Genomic DNA, 13,918 nt, shown 5'->3' with positions numbered 1-13,918 from the left:
TGTTTCTCGAAGCTTCTACGTCATCCGGCGGCTGAGATGGCTCGTGCTTCGCTTATGTAACCATACCCGCCCTCTCCAGCTTTACGCGTGCAGCATGCCTCTACGAGAACACCGATACAATGAACGAACGGTCGTGCAGATCTGAAGATGCGTCATAGAATAGCAACGGAATTGGGGTCAGTTGAGACCCTGCATAGAAGACTTTGTCGATGCTCTTCATGACAGGGCGAGGAGCTCACATTACCAGTCCATCACTCCGGTCTTCAAGATTGGTCAAAGCAGCTGTTCTTCAATGCTTCAATTATAGCTTATCCAAATCTGTTTCTATCGCACATTCATCAAGACATATCCTCCGCCCGTCTAAGCCTTATACCTAGCCGGCATAGCAGCCTTGAGCAGCTTCGGGAAGTTCGGTGTGCCAAGACCAGAAACCGGGTCCCATCCCGCAGTAGCGTTCCAGCTAGCATACGGAATAACCGGGCTGCCGTTGGGCTTGCCGTTGAAGCGGGCATGGCCATCGCATCCGGTGCTACCACCGAGAACGATATCGTTAAGCGCATCGGGGTTGGAGTACAGTAGGGGGTTCAAGAAACCAAGAGCGGGCTTCTTGGCTCGCAGGCGGGCGTCGTTGAGAAGAGCGACGATGCCACCGAATGCGGGGGCGGAGCAGGAAGTTCCTTGGTAGCCCTTGAGAGAACCCTTGTCGTAGACGCGGTAGCCAAAGCCCTGAGCGCTGACGTCGGGGAATCCACGTCCGTGGCGGTTGAAGTAGGGCTTGTTCTTCTGGCCGAGCTGGTGGAAGTATGCCTTCACAGCATCGTCCTGGTACGAGGGACGCTTCCAGTAGTCGGAGAAACCACCGGAGGAGAAGAAAGTAGCAGTCTCGTTGAGGTAGCGAGTGGAGCCGACAGAGGTGACGAAGGGGCAGGCAGCGGGGTATCTAGAGGGAAGTCAGTGTTTGTCTCACATACAGTCCTTACAGGCAATTACGTACTGAGGCTGGAACTTGGTCGTGTTCTTGCCATCGTTGGAAAGGCAGGCAGAGCCGGTACCAGAGTCGCCGGAGGAGAAGATGACAGAGACACCACGGCTACCGAGCTGGGCGAAGAGGTTGCAGACGCTGAGAGCGTACGACTTGGGCACACTCTGCTCGTTCTCGCCGTAGGAGGTAGAGATGACCTGGGGAAGGTCCTTCTGCTTGAGCTTGAGCACGCTCTGGAGGAACTCGAGGTAGGGCTCGTTGGCGCTGTCGGCCTCATCGGGCTGGTCGAGATCAGCGACCCAGGGGCCACGGCCGCCGGTGCTGTACTCGGTGACGGGCAGGGGCTGGGCAAGACCGAGCATGTACTGCAAGTCCAAGTTGGCCTCGCCACTGTCGTCGCTGGAGTTCTGGTCGTTCAGACCACCGTTGAACTGGACGACGGAGAAGTTCTGGCCAACAGCCTCGGGAAGAATGTTCTTCTCGAAGAGGGCGAGATCGCTGTAGCGAGCGTACTCCTCGAGGTAGGAAGCGAAAGCTGCCTTGCTGCCACTCTTGGGGTCGGGAGTGTAGTCGATCTTGTAGAGCTGCTTCAGGCACTGGGGAGTGATGGAAGCATCACAGTTGACAGTGATGTTGGGAGAAGAAGCGAGCTGGATACCGAAGATCTCACGCTCAGTCTCGTGGTTCGCGCGGATAGCAGCGAAGCGAGTGGTTGGCTGAACGAGGTTGATGTGGTCGGCAATCTCGTCAGGCACGGAGTACTCAAGGGTGCGGAGAACCTTGCGGGGTGTGCTCTCCTCGCTAACGAACCAAGAGAACTTCGTTCCGAGGAGCTCGTTGGCAACACCGACGGTGGTCCTGAAGGTCACCCAGTCGGCATCGGTCTCGAACTTCTCGATACCGGCAGACTTGAGCCACGAAGAGACGGACGAAACGGTCTCCTCGCTGGGCATAAGCATCCGCTTCATCTCCTCGTGCGACTCGTAGTGCTGGCCGTACTTGGGGTTTGAAGGTGTGGAGATGTCCATGACGGTCTGCTCAAAGCCTGCGGTATCGCCTTGCGTGAGCGCGATCTGGAGCTTGAGCGTGTGTGCATCAGATGCTGGGCCTTGAAGCTTCCATCCTGTTGATCATTAGCATAGCTCGTAGCTCGATCTAACATGTAGCTCACCCTCTGGAACCTCGAAGAGCTTCTCAAACGGCTCAGCGAAAGCCCTAACAGCCAACAGCGAGCCAACGATGAATGAAAGCACAGGAGCCATCTTTGCCACAACCGGTTTCCTTGAGCGAAGGTAGTCCGAAGCGAATGCGGATGAAGAGACAACGAACAGCGGACTGCATTGTAGTTTTATACCGCACCCACGGTCGACCTCAGTCCCTGCATGATAGTCACATCATTACCGACCTACCCCATGGAGTTTAGATTGCGATTGTCGCTCATGTCGTGGTGCGCATACGCGATGCGTTGAATGGAACCGACAGTGTCCAAGCAAGGGGCTAAGAAAGACAAGCCTCGGACTGGGGCTCTTGACAAGGCTTGTGTGCCGGATAACCTCCTTCTTGTTTTGGCCGTGGCGTTGCGATAACATGACCGATGACCCCACATGGGTGGTTGTGACAGGTTGTGACGTGTGGATCTTGTTCTGTGCGCGCTCGTTAGCACCGGGCTAGGGCCGCCCACTTCCAAGGTTGGGTTGGCGTTATAACCGGACCACTGCCTCGGCCACAGTTCATGCAAGGCACATACGAGCACCTTCCGGTAACAATGTAGTATTGGTCTCTAGAGCATGTCACCTGCATTCGAGATCTTCCTAGATCGTTTGGTAATTGCGAGCAATCTGGGTTTCTATGATCTTCGCCGCCACCTGCATCCTGGAAGGAACCGTAGCTGAGATCGTCGCAAATGAGAGAAGTCGCAAGTATAATATACAGAGATCGTCGCAAATATCGGGCGGATAAACACCAGACTAATCTTGCGAACGGCCCGCCTATGAGGACCGAACTCCCTGGGACATATATCAAGATATCAGTCGTTGCCTCTCATTGACTCCATCGTTACTTCCAGAGACTTGCCATTCTAAAACCTCCAGCACATTGTACCGATGTGTATGCAGCCGATAAGCCACATGTGTGAGGAATAGCTTTGTTCCCCAAGCTCCGCGAGACGCGTAGCATCCTCGTACTTGATTCTCAGTGTCCTCTACTCATAGCTCAGCTCGTTATTGTTCCAGCAGAGTTCGAAGCCGTTTGCGCGGTACCACTCGATACGAGTGGCTTCGAGTTCGAGTATAGCCTCCACTTGCTCCTGAGAGTAGTCAAGAAGGACCCTCTCGAGTGCTGCCACAGTGATCTCAAGGCAGGGATATCCGGTTGAACGTCTTTGCCCACCGATGGTACGCCTCAGTGTCTCTCGCAATCTATCTGGCAGATGTTCATTCGGCTTAGAGTTCATTGTCAGTTTATAATGCAGATATGACAGCTTCTTGTTGATAAGCTCATGTCGCCGATGTTCGATCTCATCTACCGCTAGTTAGAACACTACATGTGTTTCAGAGCAACATCGTTAACTTACCTGACAAAGATTGGGGTATGGGAAGTCCCAAGGTGCGTAGTTTGCTCTCGTTGCAGTAAAAGGTCATTATCTCAACAAGGAGAGCGACACAATCTTTGCTCCCGAAGAGATAGAAAACCCAAAGCAGCAGTATCGACTCGCGGCAGTATTCACCCTCCATTCTATCACCATAGATTTTGTTCATCCAGACCGATGTGAAGAATTCCACTGCACTAGCGCAGTTGTAATAGTCGATGAGGATTCCCAGCTTTGCCATTAGTTCGAGGCTCACAGTCTTCGGGATCTGAGGGCTGCGTAGGTGTAACATGTTAATGAAGAGGAGGAATGCTTCTTCCTCCCAATCGTCTGCTGTAATATGGTAGCGACCGTCGGTCTGCTTGCATCCCTCACTCCAGGTACCAGGTGAGAGCGCTGCTTTGAAGACCGGTGACGCCAGTTGAGATGGCGTGACGAGACAAGATAAAGGACAGATCCCTCAGGAACATTAAGGATTACCCAATCCGACTCCTTCGTGACGAATGCCCTCGCAGGCGACTGGTGAACTTCAATATCGTCCGAGATCGACATGTTTGTGTCCCATTCTTTCATGCTGAAAGGGAGTTGATCAAGTATGTCAAGGTTGTCGAACGGTGAATCATCCCACCAAGCGAAGTATTCGCCATCACCCGGTGATCGTAAGATTATGACTGTATCCGCGTCTGGGTCGATTTCATGTACAACTGGAGCCATACTCGGATGTCGTGGGTGAATTAGGTTGAGTGGTTGTGATTTGATGTTAAGCAGGAAGATCCGGTCGTATGACCCTGTAAGCCATTGTGCATGCGATTAGTGAGGTCGCCCAGTGTTTTTACACTTCTTTCGATGAAACGCAAATGCACAGACAATTGCAAGTGGTTAGTAACGGGTGAATGGAAAATGTAGTAGTGCTGGGAATCTACTGCCCACCGAGACGCTTCAACACACATCGAGGATGCATTGTCGCTTTCATCAAGGCCAATCTTGCTCTACACGTGGTCGCGATAACGCCAGGTAGAACGTGCGCTTTCGTGAGGTAGAGGTGTAGCATACCTAGGTACTGATCGCGTGAGAAAGGGTCACGGCGCGTGAGAGGCGCGAACCGCATGATGACACAGACGCCGCTCAGAGTGCTCGCTTCTGTCATCGTATCGTATTGCGCGTAGTATCGTGTAATCAGTCTCAGAAAGTAACGCGATGCTGGATTCTATGAGGCTGGTGCTGAAGGCTGCGTGGTGTTTGGAGCTCGAAGCGCGATCCAACTAAATGGGGCCTTGCCCAGATCAGCACTAGCGTGAAGCGCGGCCCCCCGGGGCCGATTTCGCCGCTGCGTGAGCAGCTCATTTGCTCCCTTCTTCCTTGACACTCCCCATGCTGTTCACATCACCGTGCACGCCATTGCTACGACGAGCTGGGCTACAGCTAGACCAGCGCCTATGGCTCCTATCCTCGTCGCCCCTCGTCCATGCGCCGCCGTGTATCGTCTATTCAGTCTTTGGCCCATCTGATACGTAAGCGCGTCGCGTTCTTTCTCCAGCTGTTCTAACCTGAGCGACATGTAGCTTTGCGAGGTTTGCAGTGTACTTGCTGAAGACAATCCTGCACTTGAGGCTTCGTAGCCGTCTTCGGTTGAAGCGGTTTGGTCAGGACTCCTGACCTCCTGCTGCCCGCGCTCGATCTCCAATTGCCGCTCGATACGTTGCGCGCTCGACATAATTGTTTTATCATCTCGTGCAAGATTCTTGTCCCATACCATCCGGATGTCGCGGAGGTTTACTTTCGTACGCTCAATGTCCTCGTCCACGGACCGCATGTTGCCAGCCATCTCGGTAATCGCATCTTCAAGCTCGTGCAACTCGTCTCTCCGGGAATTATGAGCCATCTTAGCTAATCTTCCACGCGCATCGTCTATCTTGGCTTGTAATATCTCGAAAGATTCCGTCAAATGCTCTAACAACACTTGACCGGCCCTCGTTTCATGGATGAGTCGATGACCATCTACCAACTCTCGTTGGAACGCCAGCGTTAGCCTTCGGTCTTTTCCCACAATATGCTGAATTATCTTCCCTGCATCTACCTCTACAGCTGATAGCCTGACTAGCTTACCGCCGTGTTGTATAACATCCTGGATCTTCCCGCGGAGTTCCTCGTGTCGCAATTCCGCCTTTACGAGTTCATCTGTGGTCGCTCTATCCCACATGGTAGTTGCCACAATGACTCCACAGAATGCTTCTTCCCCGCACATGCTCTTAAAGGCGTTCAGCGCCCGCACAGCAGAGCCTTGTAAACGGTTATTTGTAATGCAATGGAGGTAAATGATTCCGCTGAGTTTGATCTTTCTTTCGTAAGCGGCTGCTAACCAGTACGCCAGCTCCTGCAATGTTTCTCCATCAGATCGCCGACTGTCGTTGAAGCCAGGTGTGTCTATCAGATGAACAGTCTTTCCGAGTACGCTAGTGGTGTGTATCGATACCTGGCTTGTACCTGTTCATTGGTATCAACGATCGGTCAGGCTTCAGGGACGCCGAAGAAGCCTACTTGATGCGAGTTCATGTCCGGAAAGCTGTTCTAGAGAATTGGTACAATGCTCGATGAAGGTAGATTTGCCAGCACCAGTCATGCCCATCACTGCAATGAAAAGGTCATCGGGGCTGCCAAGCTGAGTCAGTTCTGCGTTTGGAGAACCAGGATTTACCCACTCAACCGGTTTCGAGCCTTCAAGATCCACGGATTCCATTGTGGAACGATGGGCGAATGTATCAAGTCGCAAATCAGTGTGTTCAGTTGGGTCGGGATATCATCCAGTGATCACGTCGCGATAGCTTTGTTACGCCGCAGCAGCTCTCGGTGCGGCTAAAGACAATCCTGCGGCAAGGTTGTACAGCCCACCTTCCCGCCGTATGGAAACCACCAATCAGCAACGTACACGTCAAAGCTACACCACAATGGCTGTGCCGCAGGCAATCCTCAAGTACGCCTCTGCGCCTAGGTACGGTCCGTGCGCGATTCCGCCTGCAGGCCGCATGACAGCATCAGCTAAGGTCAGCATCCCAGCTGGAGTGTGCAGCACTGTAGCCTGCCCGTCTTGGCAGCTTTGGATGCGCTTGCATCTACTGTCATCGCATTGCCTCATTGCAACGCGACCTCCTACTACGAGAACCGCATCAGTGTAATGTGCGCAGTATGAGCGCTCTCGACATCTCGCCGACCAGAAGGGGAAGTCATGATGCGCTGGAGCCGATCCGCTCACATGGAAGCTCATCCAACACATTTCCTCCTACAGCTCTTACAGTTACGCGGTTCAACCAGAATGCGCCGTCTTCTCGGTATGAGCTGAGCATCCGTCCAGTTTCGTTGTCTGATCTGTCGCTAGGGCGATTGGCATTCTCGTTATGGGCCTCACTGGCGCTGGCAAAAGCACATTCATTTCCCAAGTCACACAGAAGAGTGCAGATATCGGGCATTCGCTAGAGTCATGTATGTTCATCTTGAATGATCGGAACATAGACCTAATCATTTTAAGGTACCACTGATGTCGTATTTCAGACATTGCAGCGAAGGAACGGCCAACTAGTATATCTCATCGACACGCCAGGCTTTGACGACACTCATTTGGAATACGCAGCGGTCTTTCGAAAGATTGCTTCATTCATCTGCACCTACTGCGATGGCTATGGGCGCAGTATCCCAATCGGAGGTATGATCTATGTTCAGCGGATAACAGACATGAGAATGTCGGGATCTTCACTCAAGAGCCTCCGGATATTTGAGAAGATTTGCGGCGAGCGAAATTTTCAGGACGTTGTGATTGTTACAACGATGTGGAACTCGCTGAAGACGAAGGAAGCGCATGATGCCGCAAGGATGCGTGAAAACATGATGGGTGAAAGACCTGAGTTCTTTGGAAATATGATAAGAGGTGGAGCTAGGATGGAGCAATACCAAGGCGATACCTACAGCGGCATCCGGATTGTCGAATCATTAGCAGATAGATGGAGAAAGGTCAGTCTGCAATTGCAGCGCGAGATGCGACGAGGCGTGGCTACGAAACTCGAAGACACAACAGCAGGAAGATACATCGACGGTGAACTTGCCAATGCACGCGAGAAGTACGAGACGCAAAAGCGGGAGCTAGAGGAGTGTGCAGAGGAGGCTGAGGATGATGATGACCTAAGAAGCGAATTCGTCGAGCAAGCTGAAGACTGTATACGTCACGTCAACAGCATTATAACTGATCAAAGGAGTCTTTCCGTCACACTCGAAGACATGCGGAATGAGCAGGTAGCCGGGTGTAGCATCGGCCGGAACGACCCGCCAGAGGATATAGTGCATGGAAACAACTCCGCGCGCATTTTCGAGCTTGAGCATGAGGTTCAAGGGCTGAAAAGAGTAATAGAAGAGCAGCGTGTAGAAGGTCTCCTTGCCCAACATGGAGGTCTGGAAAGGATAGAAGCGGTTAGGCAAGAGATAGCAGAGGCCAAGGAACGAGATCAAGTTGTGCGCGAGAAAACGAAGGAAAGGCGGCCAAAGGAGGTCATTATGTGGATGCGAGATTTCTTCGCCCTAAGACCCGCTGGAGATATCATACCACCACCACGTCGAGCCGACTCCATGCCCATAGAGACAATGATCTCTAAGAAGACTGGTACAAGGGCTTGGAAGCGAAGTCGATCAAAACGTCGTCGACCAGGTATCAAGCGCACATCCTCGGATGATCATCCAAAACAGCCTCACACTACTCCGCAGTACCTCCAGGATCAACAGACCGACGAGCCTGGCTATCTTGATGAATCTGAGAGCGAGTCTGAGAGCGATATGGAGGACCCGGCGCCTCCGATGTATACGCCGCATCATCCCCATTCGTATACACCTGCGGCCCCATATGTACATGACAGTCGCTATCACGTCTCGCCTCATGATGTTTCTAGCGATCCTACTGGGATGGTGCGCGTTCCACCACCACAGCCTCAGCCTCTGATGCGAAGAATCCCACATTCCGCGGGTCCGCCGTATGGCCAGCATCTTCTCAGGGCTCCTTCACATAACAGCGGCCCACCAGGCGATTACAATTACCGTGGGTAGAGTAGACGGGTTCGATACAACTGCGATTAACTTCTCTCACATATTCATCAGTCTTGGGCAAGCAGATCTTCACTCCGTACCAAGTTTAGCCATGAGAGATGTATCGTGTAGCTATCGCTAGGTTTGCAACGACGTAGGGTCTCGATCGCCGCATCTGCATGAACTTCCAGACATACAAAATTGCTCATCTCCAGATACTATCTAGTGTGGCACAATCTATACCAGCTCAGCGCGTGGCTGCATGAGCCTTCAGTAAAACAAGCTGTGTCATGACACTTGGGCTGCATGCACTGCCCCGCGATGAGATGCGCGCAAGTCAAAACGTGGGGGCATCGCGGAACTGAGAACTATCCGGTGAACCACAAAGAACGACTGCGCGATAACCGCAATATGGGTGCCCTGCGATGGAGGGGCAGGTGCGACGTTGGTTCGTCGGCCGTTAGCCTATTAGCCGCCGTGGTGCGTTGTCACCACATTACTAACCCGGGGGCTTGCATACAAAGGCAACGCCGCACATCGAGGCGCAAGGCTGGCCCTAGCTTCCTGTGAGGCTATGCATGAACCTGTAGTTCCCATCCCAGGGTAGTTTCTTAGAAAGCGGTTGCCTTGTCGCCTGCCGGCTATGCTACAGCATTCACTCCGAGCATGAGAAGCTTGCATCGCTCAACTTTAGTGACTTGGATGACTAGAATACAACAATCCTTTACTCTCCATCAGTACTCGCCCAGAATTAACGACAAGTATGGCGGACAGAGTTGACAGCCCTCATCGTGAGGTACCTCCTCTGCCAGAATTGACGTACGAGTCTATTCACATTTTGACAACTACTTGCTGACTTCCTCGCGAAGGCCCGACGATATAATCATTGCAGTGATGGGCATAACTGGCTGCGGAAAAACAACTTTCGTCAACCTCTTCTCTGATCGCAAGCTCGAGGTCGGGCATGGACTAGATTCATGTGAGAGCCATCGTCGGCTCCCTAAACTTCACGGACTAAGTAATTTTTAGGCACAGTATCAGTCCAAGTCGTCCCTTGTACGTTCGAGGACGGCACGAAGGTCTATCTCGTCGATACCCCCGGCTTTGACGACACCTATCGGTCCGACTCTGAAATCCTGCGTGAAGTCGCGCTCTGGCTAAATAAGGCGCACACGGAAAAGCTGCGACTAGCTGGAATCATCTTTCTCCAAAGAATCTCAGATGTGCGAGTAGGCGGTAGTGGAATCAAGAACATTAAAATGTTCCAAAAGCTGTGCGGTGACGGCCCGCTGTCGAGCGTGGTACTAGCGACAACAATGTGGGACATGGCCTCACCCAATGCTGCAATCGAACGCGAGAGAGAACTACAACAACAACCACAGCTCTGGAAACGAATGATAGACCACGGGAGTTGCGTCTTCCGCCACGACAAAGGAAAGTCGTCGGCGCTCAAGATCATCAGATACCTGATGAAGCGAAAGAATCCCGTAACCCTCGACATACAGCGCGAAATGGTCGACCAAAACCTCGAACTAGTCGACACAGGCGCCGGAGGCGCCCTAGCATCATCCGTAGAGACACTCATCAAACACTACGAAAAGAAGCTAAAAGAGCTGGAACAAGACCTCAAGGAAGCACGCGCCCAAAGCAACAAAGAGGACCGAGAGATTTTGGAAGCAGCGCAGAAACAATACCAAGATAATCTCGCAAAGCAACAGCAGGAAATGCAGAATTTACAGGTTAGTGCGGCGCAGCTGATAGAGGATACCAAGAAGCGGTTTGAAGAGAGTGAGGTGTCGGCTAGGGAGAATATGCTACGAGCTCAGGCGAATCATGCCGCAGAGCTGGAGAAGCAGAGGGTGGTGTTGCAGAGACAGTTTAAGGAGAAGTATCTGCAGATGATGCATGAACGGGCGTGTGTTGTAATGTAGCGGAAGATAATGTGATGGCGTTTCTACGTCATGTTAGAGCCTTGAGACGCGTGCGTCAATCATGTTCTCAATATTTGATGTCGGGACCGTATTCGATGTGCGCAGTCATGCAGCATGAATGACGCGAGGCGCGTCCCTGAACGCGCCTTGCCTACCGTGCGGGTGTAAACCGGAACGCGCAGCCAAAGCGAAGTCAGCCCTCGCTGAGACAGACGCCTTCGCCTGGGGGCAAAAATGACGTGAGAAGGGTCGTACCACGCAGGATGATGCGGTATCTACTCAGGAAGGAAGTGATGGGATGAGATGGACGCAATGTTCGAGTCCAACACGCGCGTTGGATGCGCGTCATCAGATATGGCTAGCGTGACGAAGTGGGCCCGCCAAGCGAAATTTGGCTTTGGCTTTCACGCCTGCCTGCCACCCTGCCTTCCTTTACGCCAGCCTTCATGACGCCAGCACGTCAACAACGGGTGTCCTCCAGCATCTCCAAATTCGCACTTTACATTATCTCCGGATTGCGCGACCAGGTCTCGTTGCAGTCTTTTGCTTTGACTACAGCCCAAGAGCGGTGTTGACACCTCGGAACGCCATCCGAATGGAGTATGCACGTCAGTCACAACGGAAGTCGCACTTCCAAGAACGATATGGTCATGTTGCTATCACACGGACACATTATGGCTATCGATTCGTTCTATGAAAACATATCCATCATCTACTGAACATTCGAGATCTTGAAGCCGCCAGGCACGAGCTTCTGGAAAACACCGGAAGGATCATACTTCTTCGCTGCAGCCTTCATCTTCTTCACGGAAGCGGAACCATAGCTTGAAAGGGGATCTTGCGTATTATCTGCGTAGTTCAGGTAGAGATATGGGTTGTCGGCACCGATGCTTTCAGCGTACTCGCGGATTCCGTTAACGAGATCGGCGCCTGCGGCTTGAAAGAGCGCGTCTTGCTCAGCGCCTTGCCAAGAGATGTAGGGTTGGTATACTATCGCGACTGATTAGCGTCCAGTCTTCACAGAACTTCGTGGTGAACTTACAACACAGCACCTGTTCACCAAAGCGCTCCAAGCCCAGCATGTTGCCGCCCTTGGACGCGCTCTGCCTCCAGTACGAAGGCGGAAGGGGCTGGTAGAGCACATAGATCTGCCAGTCACCCGTAGCCTTGGCCTTCAGGTTGGACAGCACATCCATGTAGATCTCATGGGCTTTGGTCATGACGCGAAGATCATTAGCAAAGGTCAGCGTGCCGAAGTATACACTACACCCTTGATCAGCGTTTGCTAAACAGTAATGGCAGCTAGCTTACCTGTGTGTAGTAGCACCCGCGAGTTCCGCTGCCAGAGATGACATGTTCCTGATACCCGTGGAGTCCGAGATGTTGCCAGGAATTGCCAAAAACTCATCGTAAGCCGCGGGTCTCGATACCGGCTCGGCATAGTCGTACGCGTTTAGGATCAAATCGGCGCCCGCTGAGCTCTGATACACCGGCATGACGATAGCTGAGCCCTTCGGTTCCTTGTCAATGTTGTTGGAGAAGTTGATGAGGGCCTTGAAGTGGTCTTGAATGGTCGACTCTGGGTAGATGACAAGACCACCCCACATGCCGGCGTAGTCGAAGGTGCCAAATTTGAAGCTAGTGACGATACCGAAGTTGTTGTTGCCGCCTTTGAGGACAGCAAAGAGATCTGGATGCGAAGTCTTGGACGCGGTCACGATGCGACCGTCAGCGAGGACAACTTCGAACTCGATGACGTTGTCGCAGACCAGACCCCGCCCCGGCGAGAAGTACGAGATTCCACCGCCGAGCGTAAGACCACCGACGCCAACTGTGGACGAGCGTCCACCACTTGTCATCGCGTTCAGTGGCTCCAGGGCATCGTACACGTCGTTCCAAGTTGCAGCAGGACCGACTTTGACCAAAGCCTTCTTAGCATCATACTCAACGGTGCTGAGATAGTGCAAGTCGAGTGTTACGCCGTTCTCGATATTGGAGGCTCCAACGTATGGAGTGTGTCCACCACTACGAATCGCAAACTTGCATGACTTCAATCGACTAGCAGCTGTGAGGGTCTTGACAGCAAGGGCGACTTCTTTGGCGGTCTTGGGCTGGACGATGCAGTTGGGTGTGATAACCTGCTGCTTGACATCGAAGTAGGAATCTTCCCGCGTCTCATACGCGTCTTGACCAGGGTAGAGCAGCCGACTCTTTAGGGAGGTGAGTGCAAGAGCGGAGCACTGTAGATGTTAGCAGACGTCTCGGAAAGAGGGGAACTAGGAGCAGCCTCACGCAATAGTCAGCATGTGCGAATGGGACGACAGCCGCTGCCGCAAGTAAGGTAAGGGACAAGCGAGTCATGATGATAACCAGTCCAATAGGTGAAGAGATAACACAAGGAACACTCGATGATCGAAACCTTGACGCAGGCTGTGGCACGCTTTTCTACTCGCTCATATCTCTCAACAGTTTGAGGGAATAATCTCAACAAGGATGCGCAATTCCTGCTCATCAATGACTCGACATATGAGATGAAGCTGGACGCTCGAAGGATGCTAGAATTGTGTCTAGGACTGGCCTCAATGTGGCGTTCGGCCTGTGCCGCAAAGGCTATACACCCGTCGGCAACGAAGCGGCAATGCTGTCGATTTGTTCGCTAAAAGGTGGCTTGCAGGGGTCAATGAACTCATGCTTCTCCATAGGTTCGAGATCACTTTACACACGGCTCGGCACAAGAACTTAATTTGAGGATCATACGCGACCCTGAGGAGCGGACCGCGGAAAGTCGAAAACGAGGCACGGTTGCTTTAGCGATCATCAACAAACGCTTCGGAAACCTCGGTCGACCACACTGATGGATGCGATGCCTAAGGGATGGCTAAATCTATGAACGCCACATCCTTGGCATACTTATGCTCACCCCAAAATTCCGCCAGACAGGAAGATATCTGAGCCGTTATTGCCATGCACAGTCATGACTCCGATGCAGTGGAGTGGCACAGGTATACTGACCAAGTTCTTGATCGGCGGTGCAGTACTCCAGGCCAATCCCTTGCTGCATGTATGAGCCTCACTGCCTAAGCGATGCGGCGTATACAGTGGCATTGCTTGTGCGCTATGACTGAACACAACAGTCAACAGCAGGATTTCATGTGACATGGAACATGGTTCCATGCTGAGTATGCCGGTTGACCAGAGCAAGAAATGACGGATTGCAATGACCCAGATGATGGGGACGAGAACTTGAACTGAAATATAGACACACAGCAGCTTCGCCGATTAGCAGGGACGCACACCTTCTCCACATATTCACATCATGGACATGAACAAGCCCATTTTTCCGGCTCCGCCTGGATA

The 13,918-nt window shown here is 52.5% G+C and overlaps 5 protein-coding genes across 5 annotated transcripts; 1 reads left to right on the top strand and 4 right to left on the bottom strand.

Moving 5' to 3' along the window:
* Positions 1 to 360: 360 nt before the first annotated feature.
* SED2 (Tripeptidyl-peptidase sed2) lies at positions 361 to 2,244 on the bottom strand (the record flags this gene model as incomplete). The annotated part of the gene is made up of 3 exons (XM_049374940.1): positions 361 to 940; positions 995 to 2,105; positions 2,154 to 2,244. The coding sequence occupies 3 exons, from the start codon at positions 2,242 to 2,244 to the stop codon at positions 361 to 363; spliced, it is 1,782 nt and encodes a 593-aa protein (XP_049234862.1).
* Positions 2,245 to 3,182: 938 nt separating this feature from the next.
* J4E87_003310 (uncharacterized protein) lies at positions 3,183 to 4,283 on the bottom strand (the record flags this gene model as incomplete). The annotated part of the gene is made up of 2 exons (XM_049374939.1): positions 3,183 to 3,497; positions 4,050 to 4,283. The coding sequence occupies 2 exons, from the start codon at positions 4,281 to 4,283 to the stop codon at positions 3,183 to 3,185; spliced, it is 549 nt and encodes a 182-aa protein (XP_049234861.1).
* A 664-nt stretch (positions 4,284 to 4,947) lies between these two features.
* Positions 4,948 to 6,061, bottom strand: J4E87_003309 (uncharacterized protein; the record flags this gene model as incomplete). The annotated part of the gene is made up of 2 exons (XM_049374938.1): positions 4,948 to 6,022; positions 6,054 to 6,061. The coding sequence occupies 2 exons, from the start codon at positions 6,059 to 6,061 to the stop codon at positions 4,948 to 4,950; spliced, it is 1,083 nt and encodes a 360-aa protein (XP_049234860.1).
* A 453-nt stretch (positions 6,062 to 6,514) lies between these two features.
* J4E87_003308 (uncharacterized protein) lies at positions 6,515 to 10,561 on the top strand (the record flags this gene model as incomplete). The annotated part of the gene is made up of 5 exons (XM_049374937.1): positions 6,515 to 6,563; positions 6,862 to 6,895; positions 6,943 to 7,046; positions 7,093 to 8,463; positions 9,660 to 10,561. The coding sequence occupies 5 exons, from the start codon at positions 6,515 to 6,517 to the stop codon at positions 10,559 to 10,561; spliced, it is 2,460 nt and encodes an 819-aa protein (XP_049234859.1).
* Positions 10,562 to 11,273: 712 nt separating this feature from the next.
* J4E87_003307 (uncharacterized protein) lies at positions 11,274 to 12,922 on the bottom strand (the record flags this gene model as incomplete). Its single annotated transcript, XM_049374936.1, has 4 exons — positions 11,274 to 11,551; positions 11,604 to 11,824; positions 11,873 to 12,801; positions 12,854 to 12,922. 4 exons carry the CDS (start codon positions 12,920 to 12,922, stop codon positions 11,274 to 11,276), a joined length of 1,497 nt encoding a protein of 498 aa, XP_049234858.1.
* Positions 12,923 to 13,918: the final 996 nt, after the last annotated feature.

This window comes from Alternaria ethzedia (genome assembly GCF_023757985.1).
Source record: "Alternaria ethzedia strain BMP 0044 chromosome Unknown scaffold_6, whole genome shotgun sequence".
Classification (NCBI taxonomy): domain Eukaryota; kingdom Fungi; phylum Ascomycota; class Dothideomycetes; order Pleosporales; family Pleosporaceae; genus Alternaria; species Alternaria ethzedia.
This window is presented reverse-complemented; position numbering and strand designations above follow the sequence as displayed.